Source organism: Neofelis nebulosa, chromosome 1 (assembly GCF_028018385.1).
Source record: "Neofelis nebulosa isolate mNeoNeb1 chromosome 1, mNeoNeb1.pri, whole genome shotgun sequence".
Taxonomy (NCBI): Eukaryota; Metazoa; Chordata; class Mammalia; order Carnivora; family Felidae; genus Neofelis; species Neofelis nebulosa.
Genome location: NC_080782.1, coordinates 76821282 through 76838764, shown reverse-complemented (window position 1 = coordinate 76838764; position 17483 = coordinate 76821282). Strand labels below are relative to the sequence as shown.

Genomic DNA, 17483 nt, shown 5'->3' with positions numbered 1-17483 from the left:
ATAAACACTTAATCTCTTATCACCATTATTTTGAACATGTTACCTATTACACCAATTAAAAATTAAAAAAATTATTATACCTTCATTTATTCATTCTCTGATGTTCTTCATTTCTTTATATAAACTCAAATTTCTCACTCATATCATTTTTCTTTTTTCTGAAAACTTCTTTATACATTTCTTACTGGAGGGCCTGAGTGGCTCATTCAGTCAAGCATCCGACTCTTGGTTTTGGCTCAGGTCATGACCTCATGGCTTCATGGGTTTGAGCCCTGTGTGTGGCTCTGCGCTGGCAGCATGGAGCCTGCTTGGGATGCTCTCTCTCTCTCTCTCTCCTCTCTCTACCCCTCCCTCACTGGCACTGTCTCTGTCTCTCTCAAAAGAAATAAACTTAAAAACAAAAAACACATTTCTTGCAAGACAGGTTTACTTGCAAGGCATGTTTCTTTGTTTCTGTAGGTGAACTCAAAATTCTAATTCATACCGTTTTTCTTTTTTCTGAAGAACTTCATTAAATGTTTCTTGCAAAGCAGGTTTACAATTCCATTATTTTTTTAACCTGAGAATATCTTTATTTCCACTTTTTTTTTTTTTGAGAGAAAGAGAGAATGAAAGAGAAGGAGCACACACAAGCAGGGAAGGGGCAAAAGCAGAGGGAGGGAGAGACTCTTAAGCAGCCTCCACACTGATGCAGGACTGGATTGCACCACTGTGAGATCATGACTCCAGCAGAAATTGAGTCAGAAGCTTAACCTAATGAGTTATCCAGGCATCTTTCTGCTTTATTTTTGAAGGATAGTTTCATTGCACACAGAATTCTAGGTTAATGATTCTTTTCAATCCTTTAAATATTTCATTCCACTCTCTTCTTGCTTGTATGGTTTCTAAATAAGTCTGTATTAAATAATCTTCAATCATACATCAGTGAGGTTTGTTTCTCCTGGTTTCTTTCAGGATTTTTGTCATTATTTTCTCATTCTGCAGTTTTAATATGATATGCCTAGGTGTCAGTTGTTTGGTATTTATCCTTCTTGAAGTTCTCTGAGCTTTCCATATCTATATTTTGGTGTTTGTTATTAATTACGAAAAATTCTCAGCCATTATGTGACCCACCTCTTCAGTCCCACTCTCCTCCTTCTGGTGTTTGCCTTATCATTTGTTATATCTGTGTAATTGCTGCACAGTTCTTGGATATCTGTCCCAGTTTTTTTTTTTTCATCTTTTTTTTCTCTGTATTTTTCAGTTTGAGAAGTTTCTATTGACATATCTTCACAGTCATGGATATCTTCCTCAGTCCTCAGTCCTCTGCAGTCTGATGGCCCCATGAAAGGGATTCTTCATTTCTCTTATAGTGTTTTTGCTTTCTGGTATTTACTTTTGATTTTTTTCTTACAACTTCTATTTCCCTACCTAAATTACCTATCTTTTCTTTCATGTTGCCCACTTTTTTGCATTACAACCCTTAGCATATTAATCATAGCTATTTTATGTTCCTAGTCTGGTCATTTCTAAACCTGTGCCATATCTGAGTCTGGTTCTGATGTTTACTGTGTTTTTCAGTCTGCATATTTTCTTCCCTTTTAGAATGCCTTATAATGTGTTTGTTTAAAGGCAGACATTATTAGGTTACCAAGAACAGAGGTAAATAGGCCTTTTAGTGTGAGGTTTTTATGTTTATCTGTGTAGGAATTAGGCTGTGTTTAAAGTTTGTTGTAGTTACAGATGTCAAAGGCCTCTGTTTTCCATGGCATCCTCATTCTGTCTTCCAGGTTGTCCTGGGTTGCCCTAGAATCTTTTTATCAAACAGGGCATACATTGCAGCTCTCTCAGTTGTAATTCTCTATTATTACTAGGTATCTGTTGTGGTGGTGGTAAGATATTCTTGAGGGAAAGCATTCTGTAATATTATGATTAAATCTTAGATTTTATGTCTCTCCCTGCCCCAATAGGCCTGAGTCTCTAGGCTGTGAACTTCAGAAGTTTTTCTTAGCTTTTTTTCTCTCTTTCCTTATATAAAATAGGAAGGTTATAAAATGGTTGACTGGTCTAATTGCCCTCCTTTTTAAAGTTTGGCAAGAGAAACTCTGAGAAAGTAGTTTCCCTTCAGGGTAGGCTCTTGTTACAAAGAGCAGACTTCTTGTGGGCATATTTCAAAAGGTTACTTTCCCTCTCCTCCTGCCCAAAACACAAGAGGATTTTTCTCCCAGTTTCCACTGTTAGAACCTGGTGGAGCACCTGGATGTAAGAGTCATGAAAGTGTATGGGGTCTTCCTATGACTGAGACCCCAGGAGTCTTTAACTCTCAAATTATTCCATGTTCCGCATCTAGCAATTAGTCAAGTACTGTTTAATATTCAGTTCCAATGGCTTCTGCTTCCAGTAAACTGCAATTCTATTTGCCTATCTCTCCAGTTTAGCGGACAGTACTTTGCCCAGTTTGCCCTCTGTTGTTGATTTTTCATTTGTCCAAACCTTTTCTAATTGTGAGGATGGGAGTGATGACTTACAAGCACTTTACATATTGGAATAGAAACTATAAATCCTATTGTTCTTTATTATTTCTCACTACACTTACTAATATAAAAACAATCTTAGTGTGCAGACCATACAAAGACAGGAAATATCGATGTATACCTGAGCTACATAGATACCTAAACTATATGTGTATGTATACTTACTTTTCTACTTCAAGTTGATATTTTACCACTCTGTTTAAAATGTATAAGTCTCATAACCACAGATGTCCATTTTTTCTGTCCCTTAGGTTACAGTTGTCACACATATTACATATACAACCTTCGATAATCTACACCAATGTTGTACTTTTGGTTTTCAATAGTCATATATATCTTAAACTTAAGATGAAAAGTTAGTCTATTTACTAGTGTATTTATCACTTCTTTTACTCTTCCTTTATCTTTCAAGTTTCCAGTTTTCCTCTAGGATTATTTTGCTTTAAACTGAAAAAAAAAAAACTTAATAATTTCTTTTAGAGCTAACAACTAATTTTATTATCCTTCACCTGAGAATAGCTTTACTTGATTTTCATTCTTGAAAGATATTATCACTCGATTAATGATTAAAGAGTCAAGAGTTTGTTTTTTTTTTCTTTCAGGATTCTAAACATATTGTTCTACTCTTTTCTGAACCCGTGGTTTCTGAAGAGAAATTCAGTCATTTGTATTACTGCTCATATCAATATTGTGTTAACATTCTTATTTGATAATGATGACATCTGGATCCCCTGTGGGTCTGTTCTATCATCTGTTCTGTCTCATAACTTTTGGTCACATCCTTGATCTGCTTGGTAATTTTGTGTAATGCAAGACCTTTGCCTATGATACTTTACAACTAGCTGTGTTTGATATTATCTTTTTTTTTTTTTTTTTTTTAGAGTGTTGTATCTTTCTGCCAATAGTTAGAGTGCTGGCTGACCAAGTCAATCCAATCAGAGACCAGATTAACTCCTGGCTAAGCTATGGTACTTCAGGAAGGCCCTCACTGTTAGGTCTGAGCCTGAGAGAGATACCAATTGAGAACACGTAGTGTTCACCACAGTTCCTCTCCACTCCACCCCCACAATATTCTAAAGTCACTCTGATCTACAGAGTATCACAATACTGCTAGAACTTTCCTCTACTTTCTACAAGATTTTTGCTTGTTGTTGGCTTCTTACTTCATAATGCAGCATATATATTGAATGAAAACCCAACAGAATGTTGTCTTATTTGTTTATCTCCCTCCTATCTCTGATATCCCGCCCAGCCCTATTTTTGTCTCTTTAGATTGATACATCTGTCAAAAGGTGTGATTTCTCATCATTTAACTAGATGCTTTCTGACCAGACCTTTGCCCAAATTCTTGGCTTCTTGCAAACATCAAGAATTAGAAAATATCTCTAGAAGTATCCAACTGCAGAAAATTCCTTCTTTTCTTAAGGGTCTGCCTTATTCTAGAATTTTGGCCTTTAAATTCCTATTTGCCAAACAATCCTCTGATGCCCTTTAAACAAACCTTTTAAACTCTATTCAGTTTTCTGGGGTTGTTCCCAATGGGAGCATTGGTCGGCCACAAGCTACTCTGAAGTGAAAGTCTTATTTTCTTTACTGATTTTACTTGCTCAGTCCTTAGGTTTTCTATTCGAATTCTGTTCCCCTGTGTTTAATATCAATCTCTGCCAAGTTCTTTAAGTTTTCGCAAGTTTAGCTTAAAGAATGCGTTACTTACATGTACTATCAGATGTACTTCAGTTCCCTTCTATGATGTCTATAAAAAGGCAGACATACTAATTCAGGAACACAAGATAAGGCTTTGTATAGACAGCATTGTCTCCTAGTATTAGTCACTTTAATACAGAATATTACTTCTACATCCTGACTCATGTCAATGGTTTTTTTTTTATTTATTACTTTATGAATGCATAAATAGTCATGTCACAAGCTATCCTCATGATATTTCTGCCCTTAGTATAAAAGGTGAAACTTTATATTTCTTATATAAAGGTGAAGCTTTATATTTCTTTTACATGTTGAATAATTCCAAGAATGGAACAAACATACAGGGTTACTAGATAAATAATTATTAACTGAAAAATACATTGTTAGTTCAAATGTAAAATCCTGATATACAAAATAATATTTACCCGTCATAATCTTCATTGATCCCAGCAAATGGTATTGTATCACAGCGTACAAAAATTACAAACCCAAAGAATACAAGTGATATAACAGATGTAACGATTGTAAATCTCATAAGGGCTTTACAAGACATGTGTAACTTGGAAACAATGATACCTCCCAGAAGCTTGCCAAGTGCACCTCCTGGAAGCAAAACAAAGCCTAAAAGAAAGGAGGAGGAGGAGGAGAAAACAGTTAAAAAATAATCAGCTAAAGATAGTACAGAAAATTCACACATTGATGTAATCCCCATGCTCTAAACATATAGCAAACATGGATTTAAATAAAAAGACAACAAAAACTTAAAGGCATGGTAAACATCTTAACAAACCTGAACTTTAAGAGAAGTATAAATTTGGGAGTAGGGCTGAAGCTATAGGCATAATGGAATGATGGAGAAGTTTTGTTCCTATATAGTAATGGCATCTAATCCATGCAAACAGAAGAAAATGGTCTTATTTAGAGCTATTATTGTATAGCTTCATGGATTTATAGTTTATAGCAAGAGGGATGCTCATAATGACAAGAGAATCTGAGATGTGTTGCCAAGAATTAAATTAAGCCATCCGCTGGTTCTGTGGATGGATGTGCAATATTAACAATCTCATAACAAAGTGGGATTTCAGAGTAGCCATTATGAAAATTGTTTTCTTTTCAATCAAGGATATAGATTAGATAGAGGCAAGCATGAAGAAGAAAAGGAGGAGGAAGGAGAAGAAGAAATATAGTTAGAAAATAATCGTATGAAGGTAGCACAATAAATGCTTACATTGATGTAATCTTCACTGCTCCAAACATAGAAGTGCTAGATTTAAATAGGAATATAGCAAGAGAAATATAAAGCAAAACACGAGTCCATTTAACATCAGATTAAATTTATATCACTGAAGGGTCTGTGAGAGACTTGGAAATAAATAGTTTTAGGATACTCAAAAAGATAAATGATAGTGTAACTTCCATAAAAATGAAGAAGAAATAAAAGAATAAAGGAATGAAATAAGAGCAGATGAATATAAAAATCAGAAACCCAGACATTTATAAATATAATTATTAAAATAAAAACTCAAATCTCAGACCAGAGACATTTGATAAGTGAATAAATTGGAAGAGAGGACTGTGTTATTCATCTACCATATAATAAAAAAAAAAAAAAGAGTAAAAGGAAAATAACCAAGATAACTAGTTAAAAGGCAATGAGTACAATGGAGAAGTATGATCAGATATGATTACCCAGTTGAACAAGGTCAAATTCAAAAGTAGTAAGTTATGTTGATAGTGTAGTACCTTTGATATGATTTGATGAAAATGGCACTTTACTTCTGTGAGCTTCCTTCTAAAACCTATAAACCCTGACTAATCACAAGGAAACAAATTGGGCAATTCCCTGTTAAGGAACATTCTAAAAAATACCTGACCAGGACTCCTCAAAACTGTCAAAGTCATAAAAAAAGACAATGGAAGACTGAGCAGCTGTCAAACTCAACAGAAACCTAAAGAAACACATGACAACTAAATATCATGTATCCTGAAAGAGATCCTGGAATAGAAAACAAAAACAAAAACAAAAACTTTATGTAAAAGCTAATGAAATCCAAATAAAATGTGGACTTTAGTTAGTATTGATATTGGTTCATTAATTAAAGCAAATCTACCATACTAATGTAAGATGTTAATAAAAGGGGGAAACAGGTGTGCAGTGTATGGGAGTTAGCCCTCTGTACTATTTCCATTTTTTTTTTAATTTAAAACTGATCAGAAAGCAACTTAAAAAAAAAAAAAGCACAGTGGGAACAGAATAAAAGGCTCTTAAAAACGTTTTACAGCAGTGGTGAGAAATATAATGGAATGAATGCCAGAGAAACAATACATGAAAAGTTGAAACTGAGAATGAGAAATTTTCCATCATTAAAAAATATTACTCCTAGGAATAAAAGTATAATCCAACTACTGAGAAGGATTAAAAATAAATACTTAAATCTATCCTTACACATACAGAAGGTAAGGAAAATTCATAACATTAAGAATAAAGCAAAAATCGTAAAAGCTGCCAAAAAGCATGTTACTTGCAAAAGAATGATAACTATAGCTAATTTATAAAATTATAAAATTAATAATCTAGACTGGATATGTACACACACACTCACTACTGAAAAGTGGGGGTAGCAAACTGTCAGTGGTTGGTTAAAATCTCCTAAACAAACCAAAGGTGGATAAAATAAAATTTAAAAAAATGAGTCCATTAAGACAGGATAGGATAGTAGGGGAGAAAGAAGCAAAACAGAAGAATAATAAACTAAAAAATATAAATAGAAGTTACCTAAAATATCAGAATCCACGATAATAGTAAATGGATAAAACTTAACTATTAAAAAGACAGATTGGATATTTTTAAAGGAAAGTCTGAAAATAAAGTAGTAAAAAAAAGTGTACCATGAAATGTAGCTCCTAAACATGTATATATCTAATAACATCATATAAAATTATGGGAAAATGCCCAGATTTTAAGAAAATTAAAAATCCATAAAGTATTTTGATTCAGCTTTCTCATAAAGACGTGGCTTACAACACTATTAAAGATATGGAAAGTACTAATCGATGTGCACGGTTATTTAAAGAGAAACAAAATCATACAATTAGAAATGAAGTCTTTTCTGGCTTAAGTATAAATGCAAGAATCATCATTTAAAAATACATAGAACAGAAAAAACAATGAAAATCATAACTAAATGTATGAGATGCTACTAATGAATATCTATAAATAATTATACTACCATGTTAAGGTGGTTAGGAAAATTAAATAAGTCAATAATTACTTCGAACAAAGTAAACATATGAGTGTTTGATAAAAGGTAGAAATTTACAAACAAATTCATTTATTAGAAAGCAAAAGGTACAAATAGAATGGAGACAGTATTTATCAAGAAAAGTGTGGGAACTGGAACTGAATCAGGAGACTTCAGAGGATGAGAAGTACTCCTGCAGGTAAGGAAGTCAGTAAGAAGTAAACCACATTTTACCCCAGAATCTTGGAAATTAAGGGCAGTAGGTACCACTAAAAGCAGGAGTGAGATAAAGGTAAAAACAAGGGGAATGGATTGCAGTCTATATAAAATGTTTGATTCCCAAGTCCTCTCCCCATCCCCATCCCCATCCCCATGCCGTATAACTGACCGGCAAAAGACTTGGTTTATTCAGCTTGAACTCAACAACTGTAGATTTAAGAAAACAAAGCATATTGGTGAGCAGAAAACTGAGTCCTTAACTCAGCCAGGAAAATATTGGCTGTCAGGCTTATTGCCCTAGGCAATAGGAAAATCCTGAGCACAGGGAGTTCAACAATTAAAGGGCTAGGTCTTTGAAGGCTACCCAAGAGGAAACAAAACAGTTGAAAATTCAAACAACGCACAGAACTTCCAACCATCATTTTATGTACATATTTCATTGGTGTACAGAAAAGTACACAAATCACAATACATATTGATGACTTTTCAAAGTGAACATCCCTATGAAAATACCACTCAAATCAAAAATTAAAAATTGCCAGAAGATTAGAGGCTCTTTCATGTACTCATAGGATTTTCTAAAATATGGATCATAAAGTATGTATGCATTAAGGCTTCTTTTGTTTTTTGGTATGATGTTTAGAAAATTCACCCATGGTTTTATATACAACAATCAATGATGCCTTCTCATTGCTGAATAGCATTCTAGAATACACATACACAACTGGTTCACTGTGATATTGTGAATTGTAATGTACTTTAGAAATTCATGTATATGTCCCTTTGTAAACATTTGCATTTCTTCTAGGTATTTTCTTAAGAGAAGAACTTATGTTTGGTATGTAACCAGGAGTGGAATTTCTGAATGAGGGAATATGTATATGTTCAGATTTTTATGATATTGCCAAACAGATTTAAAAAATGCTTAAACCAATTTACATTTTCACCGGTAGTGGATGAAATGCCAAATGCTGTAAGTCTGTGACAACATGTATTTCCCTTTTTCATTTTAGCCATTCTGGTGAAAGAGTAATAGTATTGCATTGTGGTTTTAATATGCATTTCCCCAAAAACCAATGAAGGTGAACCCACTTTCATATGAATATTGGCCAATAGATATCATCTTCTATAGAACAGCTTCTCAAGTCTTTTGTTTTTATTGGATTATCTGCCTTACTGTTGATGGAAATTTTTACATATTCTTTGTAGAGTAAAATCTTTGTAGAGTATTTCTATTGAAAAGATTGTCTGTTGGGGCGCCTGGGTGGCTCAGTTGGTTGAGCGTCCGACTTCGGCTCAGGTCACGATCTCGCGGTTTGTGAGTTCGAGCCCCGCGTCAGGCTCTGGGCTGATGGCTCAGAGCCTGGAGCCTGCTTCCGATTCTGTGTCTCCCTCTCTCTCTGCCCCTCCCCCATTCATGCTCTGTCTCTCTCTGTCTCAAAAATAAATAAACATTAAAAAAAAAAAAAAGAAAAGATTGTCTGCTTTCATTTTTACTCTTTATCCTGACATTTGATAAACAGAAGTTCTTAATTTTAATGTAATACCACTTAATTTTTTTCTTTACAGCTATGTGATTTCTATCCTATATAAAAAAATCTTTGTTTTCTCCAAGGTCATTAGATATTTTCCTATGTTTTATTCTAAAAAGCTTTATTGTCTTACCATTCACATTTAGATCTATAATACACCTAGAATTTGGTAGTTGTGTATATAGTGAGGTACCGGTCAAGATTTACCTTTTTTCATAACGATATCTAATTGACCCAATATCACCAATGCCTAATTAACCCAGCTATCTGTTTTATTTATTATAAAGCTACATTGTTGAGAGCATACCTATGTATAATTGTTTCATCTACCTCACCGGCTAACCCTCCTGCCACTTATAAATAACCTCTTCATAACAAGTAATACCTCTTGCTTTAAAGAATACTATACTTGGGGCGCCTGGGTGGCTTGGTCGGTTAAGCGTCCGACTTCGGCTCAGGTCATGATCTCACGGTCGGTGGGTTCGAGCCCCACGTCGGGCTCTGTGCTGACTGCTCAGAGCCTGGAGCCTGCTTCCGATTCTGTGTCTCCCTCTCTCTCTGACCCTCCCCCATTCATGCTCTGTCTCTCTCTGTCTCAAAAATAAATAAACGTTAAAAAAAAAATTAAAAAAAAAAAAGAATACTATACTTAAAATCACTATAGTTACACCACCTTTTCTTCCCACAGTACTTTTTCTATCCTTTCAATCTTTTTATGTCCTCATACTTAAGGAGTATCTCTTCCAAGTGATATACTGGATTGTCCCTCCAATCTGAAAATCTTTAATTTATATGTATTATAATTACTATGATATTTATTGAGAAGCAATTCTCCATGTATCTCATGTTTCTGTATACCCAGCAAGCAGAACCACTGACTGATCTTTTTTCTATCTTTTCAAGGATATTTATATAGTGAACAAACAGCCTTGGATAATAGAGATAGTGTTCTTCTTGAAAGCAGAAGGCAAGTTTGCTTATAGTTTTGGAAACCAGAGATAGTGTCCCTCCTGGAATTGGAAGAAAACACATTTATTGTCAAGTATAATAAAGATAATGTCTCCTTCTGGATTAAAAGGTAAGCATGGTTACTGTCTATTCTAAGATTTATGTTCCCCTAGAGTGGTGCCCACATTCACTACCTAACTAGCTTACACTGTGCCCTGGCCACCCAGACTTTGATGGATCTGCCCTTCCCAGTCACATTTGCCTCAGTCTCAGTCCTGCAGGTTGCTCCCCTAGAACTCTGATGCAAACCTTGTCAACACCAGGTATTCTGGCTCATATGTTTTAAGGGCTTCAGTTCTGGTGGTGGCAGTGGGCCCTAGGGAAGACTGAGATGCACCTTGTTAAAACTGTGTGCCTCATGGCCGGGGACTGAAGACTGCCCACAACAGGTAGAGAGAGAAACTGCAGATGACTACAATAAAGGAAAAAGTAGCCAGGACACAACAGCTGGACACATGCAACACACACTGAGACACCTTGAAGTGCCAGGTTCTGGTGAACAGAGAGTACTACACTGCAGAGTACTAGAGGATCACTTCTTTATAAGGCCATTACTCTCAAGATCAGGAGACATAGCTGATCTATCTCCCTATCACACAGAAACAGACATAGAAAGTTAGACAAAATGAGGAGACAGAGTAATATATCCCAAATGAAAGAACAGGACAAAAAAAAAAAAACATATCAAGAGTGAAATGAATGTAAGTAATAAGCCTCATAGAGAATTTAAAGTAATGATCATAGAGATACTCAGCGAACTTGAGAAAAGAGTGGAGAGTATCAGTAAGACCCTTAAAAAAGAGATAAGAGAATATAAAAAAGAACCAACCAGAGATGAAGAACACAACAAATGAAATTAAAAATATACTAGATGGAATAAATAGCAGGCTACAGGAAGTGGAGGAACAAATTAGAGACTTGTAGGACAGGCTAATGGAAAGCAATCAAACTGAGCAAGTAAGGGGGAAAAACGTATGCACAATGAGAATACACTTAGGGAACTCAGGGACGCCATCAAGCGTAACAACATTTACATTATATGGTTATCAGAAGAAACAATAGTTGAATATCCCCTAATCTGGGGGAGGAATCAGACATCCAGAACCAGGAGGCACAGAGATCCCCCAACAAAATTAACCCAAGGAGGTCCATATCAAGACGCACAGTAATTAAAATGGCAAGAAACAGTGATAGAGAATTTTAAAAGCAGCAAGAGAAATGAAGACAGTTACAAGGAAAACACCATAAGATTATCAGGAGATTTTTCAGCAGAAACATTGCAGGCCAGAAAGAATGACATGAAAGGAAAAAATCTACAGCCAAGAATACTCTATCCAGAAACACTAACATTCAGAATAGAAGGAGATATATGAACCAAACCACTAAACCAGCCCTAAAAAAAAAATTGTTAATGGGGACTCTGTGAGGAAAAACAAACACAAGTGAAAATAGGCACAAAAGCAGTGAAAATACGTGTATCTCTAAAAATCAGTCAAGGAACTCACAAAATAAAAGGATGTAAACTATAATACCATATACCAAAACTGTGGGGCTGGGAGGAGTAGAGAATAGATTCAAACTTAAGTGACCATCAACCTAATATAGACTGTTATATGCAGATGTTATATACAAACCTAAGGTAATTAATAATCAAAAACTACTGATAAATATGTAAAAAATAAACAGAATCCAAGTATACTATTAAAGAAAGCCAGGAAAATGTGAGAGAAGAGAGCAAGAAAAGAAATGATCAGATAAGAACTTCAAAAACAACCACAAAACAAGTAATAAAATGGCAATAAATACATACCAATCAATAATTACTTTGAATGTAAATGGACTAAATGCCCCAATCAAAGACATAGGGTACCAGAGTGGATAAAAAACGAGACCCATCTATATGCTGCCTACAAGAGACTCATTCCAGATGTAAAGACACCTGCAGATTGAATGTGAGGGGATGGGAACTATTTACTATGAAAATGGATATGAAAAGAAAACCAGGGTAGCAATCCTTTTTTTGGACAAAGTAGACTTTAGAACAAAGACTATAACAAGAGAAAAAGAAGGAAACCATGTAATAATGAAGAGATCAGTCCAATAAGAAGATATAACAATTGTAAATATTTGTGCATCCAACATGGGAGCACCCAAATAAATACATAAAATAGTCAATAACAAACATACAGGAAATAAGCAATAGTAATACAATAATAGTAGGGGACTTTAACACCCCACGTACATCAATGGACAGACATACAAACATAAATTCAACAAGGTAGAAACGGTTTTGAATAACACACTGGGCCAGATGGATTTAACAGATACATTCAGATACATTGGATCAGATGGACTTGACAGATATATTTAGAACTCTGCATCCCAAAGCAACAGAATATACTTTCTTCTCGAGTGCACATGGAACATTCTCCAACATAGATTACATACTGGGTCACAAAACAGCCCTTCATAAGTAAACAAGAATTGAAATCATACCATGCATACTTTCAGACCACAATGCTATGAAGCTTGGAATCAACCACAGGAAAAAGTCTGGAAAACTTCCAAAAGCATGGAGGTTAAAGAACACCCTACTAAAGAATGAATGGGTCAACCAGGCAATTAGAGAAGAAATTAAAAAATATATGGAAACAAATGAAAATGAAAATACAACAATCCAAACACTTTGAGATGCAGCGAAGGCAGTCCTGAGAGGAAAATACATTACAATCCAGGCCTATCTCAAGAAACAAGAAAAATCCCAAATGCAAAATCTAAGAGCACACCTAAAGGAAATAGAAGCACAACAGCAAAGACAGCTGAAATCCAGCAGAAGAAGAGAAATAATACAGATCAGAGCAGAAATAAACAATATAGAATGTAAAAAAACTGTAGAGCAGATCAATGAAACCAAGAGTTGGTTTTTTGAAAAAATAAACAAAATTGACAAACCTCTAGCCAGGTTTCTCAAAGAGAAAAGGGAGATGACCCAAATAGATAAAATCATGAATGAAAAAGGAATTATTACAACCAATCCCTCAGAAATGCAAGCAATTTTCAGGGAATACTATGAAAAAGTATATGCCAACAAACTGGACAACCTGGAAGAAATGGACAAATTCCTAAACACCCACACACTTCCCAAACTCAATCAGGAGGAAATAGAAAGCTTGAACAGACCCATAACAAGCGAAGAAATTGAATCAGTCATCAAAAATCTCCCAACAGGGGGCGCCTGGGTGGCGCAGTCGGTTAAGCGTCCGACTTCAGCCAGGTCACGATCTCACGGTCCGTGAGTTCGAGCCCCGCGTCAGGCTCTGGGCTGATGGCTCAGAGCCTGGAGCCTGTTTCCGATTCTGTGTCTCCCTCTCTCTCTGTCCCTCCCCCGTTCATGCTCTGTCTCTCTGTCCCAAAAATAAATAATAAAACGTTGAAAAAAAAAAAAATTAAAAAAAATCTCCCAACAAATAAGAGTCCAGGACCAGATGGCTTCCCAGGGGAGTTCTACCAGACGTTTAAAGCAGAGATAATACCTATCCTTCTCAAGCTATTCCAAGAAATAGAAAGGGAAGGAAAACTTCCAGACTCATTCTATGAAGCCAGTATTACTTTGATTCCTAAGCCAGACAGAGACCCAGTAAAAAAAGAGAACTACAGGCCAATATCCCTGATGAATATGGATGCAAAAATTCTCAATAAGATACTAGCAAATAGAATTCAACAGCATATAAAAAGAATTATTCACCATGATCAAGCGGGATTCATTCCTGGGATGCAGGGCTGGTTCAACATTCGCAAATCAATCAATGTGATACATCACATTAATAAAAGAAAAGAACCATATGATCCTGTCAATCAATACAGAAAAGGCCTTTGACAAAATTCAGCAACTTTCTTAATAAAAACCCTTGAGACAGTTGGGATAGAAGGAACATACTTAAAGATCATAAAAGCCATTTATGAAAAGCCCACAGCTAACATCATCCTCAATGGGGAAAAACTGAGAGCTTTTTCCCTGAGATCAGGAACACGACAGGGATGTCCACTCTCACCGCTGTTGTTTAACATAGTGATAGTGTTGGAAGTTCTAGCATCAGCAATCAGACAACAAAAGGAAATCAAAGGCATCAAAATTGGCAAAGATGAAGTCAAGCTTTCACTTTTTGCAGATGACATGATATTATACATGGAAAATCCGATAGACTCCACCAGAAGTCTGCTAGAACTGATACATGAAAGTTGCAGGATACAAAATCAATGTTGCATTCTTATACACGAATAATGAAGCAACAGAAAGACAAAGAAACTGATCCCATTCATAACTGCACCAAGAAGCATAAAATACCTAGGAATAAATCTAACCAAAGATGTAAAAGATCTGTATGCTGAAAACTATAGAAGTTTATGAAGGAATTTGAAGAAGATATAAAGAAATGGAAAAACATTCCATGCTCATGGATTGGAAGAATAAATATTGCCAAAATGTCAATACTACCCAAAGCTATCTACACATTCAATGCAATCCCAATCAAAATTCCACCAGCATTCTTCTTGAAACTAGAACAAGCAATCCTAAAATTCATATAGAACCACAAAAGGTCCCGAATAGCTAAAGTAATTTTGAAGAAGAAGACCAAAGCAGGAGGCATCACAATCCCAGACTTTAGCCTCTACTACAAAGCTATAATCATCAAGACAGCATGGTATTGGCACAAAAACAGACACACAGACCAATGGAATAGAATAGAAACCCCAGAACTAGACCCACAAACGTATGGCCAACTAGTCTTTGACAAAGCAGGAAAGAATATCCAACGGAAAAAAGACAGTCCCTTTAACAAATGGTACTGGGAGAACTGGACAGCAACATGCAGAAGATTGAACCTAGACCACTTTCTCATACCATTCACAAAAATAAACTCAAAAATGGATAAAGGACCTGAATGTGAGAAAGGAAACCATCAAAACCCGAGAGGAGAAAGCAGGAAAAGACCTCTCTGACCTCAGTTATAGCAATTTCTAATTTGACACATCCCCAAAGGCAAGGGAATTAAAAGCAAAAATGAACTACTGGGACCTTATGAAGATAAAAAGCTTCTGGACACCAAAGGAAACAACCAACAAAAGTAAAAGGCAACCAACGGAATGGGAAAAGATATTTGCAAATGACATATCGGACAAAGGGCTAGTATCCAAAATCTATAAAGAGCTCACCAAACTCCACACCCGAAAAACAAATAACCCAGTGAAGAAATGAGCAGAAAACATGAATAGACATTTCTCTAATGAAGACATCTGGATGGCCAACAGGCACACGAAAAGGTGCTCAACGTCACTCCTCATCAGGGAAATACAAATCAAAACCACACTCAGATATCACCTCACGCCAGTCAGAGTGGCCAAAATGAACAAATCAGGAGACTATAGATGCTGGAGAGGATGTGGAGAAACGGGAACCCTCTTGCACTGTTGGTGGGAATGCAAATTGGTGCAGCCACTCTGGAAAGCGGTGTGGAGGTTCCTCAGAAAATTAAAAATAGACCTACCCTATGACCCAGCAATAGCACTGCTAGGAATTTACCCAAGGGATACAGGAGTACTGATGCATAGGGGCACTTGTACCCCAATGTTTATAGCAGCACTCTCAACAATAGCCAAATTATGGAAAGAGCCTAAATGTCCATTAACTGATGAATGGATAAAGAAATTGTGGTTTATATACACAATGGAGTACAATGTGGCAACGAGAAAGAATGAAATATGGCCCTTTGTAGCAACATGGATGGAACTGGAGAGTGTTATGCTAAGTGAAATAAGCCATACAGAGTAAGACAGATACCATATGTTTTCACTCTTATGTGGATCCTGAGAAACTTAACAGAAACCCATTGGGAGGGGAAGAAAAAAAAAAAAAGAGGTTAGAGTGGGAGAGAGCCAAAGCATAAGAGACTCTTAAAAACTGAGAACAAACTGAGGGTTGATGGGGAGTGGGAGGGAGAGGAGGGTTGGTGATGGGTACTGAGGAGGGCACCTGTTGGGATGAGCACTGGGTGTTGTATGGAAACCAATTGCCAATAAACTTCATATATTGAAAAAAAAAACAGATACATTCAGAACATTATTCCATCCTAAAACAGTATCATACACATTCTTTTCAGGTGCACATGGAACATTCAAGTGCACATGAATAAATCACATAGTAAGCCACAAAACAAGTCTCAACAAACTAAAAAAAGGTATGTCATAATATGTATCTTTCTGACCACAATACTATAAAACAAGAAGTAAACCATAATAAAAAGTCTGGAAAGACCACAAATACATGGAGGTTAAATAACATACTACTACTAAACAATGAATGGGTCAACCAAAAAAATCAAAGAGGAAACCAAAAATTACATGGCAAAAAACAAAAAGGAAATAGCAACAGTCCAAAATCTTTGGGATGCAGCAAAAGTGGTTCTAAGAGGAAAGTTTTTAGCAATACAGATCTACTTCAAGAAGCAAGAAAAATCTCAAATTAACCACCTAATCTTATACCTAAAGGAGCTAGAAAAAAACAACAACAAACAAAACCCCAAACCAGCAGAAGGAAGGGAATAATAAAGATCAGAACAGAAATAAGTGATACAGAAAGAGAGAGAGAGAGAGAGAGAGAGAGGGAAGATCAATAAGACCAGGAGCTGGTTCTTTGAAAAGATAACAAAATTGATAAACCTCTAGCCAGACTCATAATAAAAAAGAATCAAATAAAATAATAAATAAAAGAGGAAAATAACAAATGACAGACACCACAGAAATACAAAGGATTATAAGAGAATATTATGAAAAATTACATGCCAACAAATCTGATGACTTAAAAGAAATGGATAAATTCCTGGAAACATATAACCTACCAAAACTGAAACAAGAAGATATATAAAGCTTGAAAGACTAATTACCAACAATGAAATTCAATAAGTAATTAAAAAACTCCCACAAACAAAATTTTGCAAACCCAGAACCAAAAACCCAAAACCAGAGGGCTCCACAGGTGAATTCTACCAAACATTAAAAGAAGAGTGAATACCTATTCTTCTCAAACTTTTCCAAACAATAGAAGAGGAAGGAAAACCCAAATTCATTCATGAGATACCAAAACCAGATAAAGACACACTAAAGAAAAGAATAATAGGTCAATATCTCTGATGAAGATAGATGCAAAAAATCCTGAACAAAATATTGCCAAACAATTCAACAATACATTGAAAAATAACCACAATCAA

The 17483-nt window shown here is 35.6% G+C and overlaps 1 protein-coding gene across 3 annotated transcripts in view; it reads right to left on the bottom strand.

Annotated features, from left to right (window-relative positions):
* SLCO6A1 (solute carrier organic anion transporter family member 6A1) overlaps positions 1 to 17483 on the bottom strand; it is a 95684-nt gene that overhangs the window by 41661 nt on the left and 36540 nt on the right. For all 3 annotated transcript variants that reach the window (XM_058726136.1, XM_058726146.1, XM_058726149.1), the window contains exon 8: positions 4643 to 4838. In XM_058726136.1, the coding sequence (XP_058582119.1) occupies positions 4643 to 4838 (196 nt within the window). The remainder of the gene's footprint in view (positions 1 to 4642; positions 4839 to 17483) is intronic.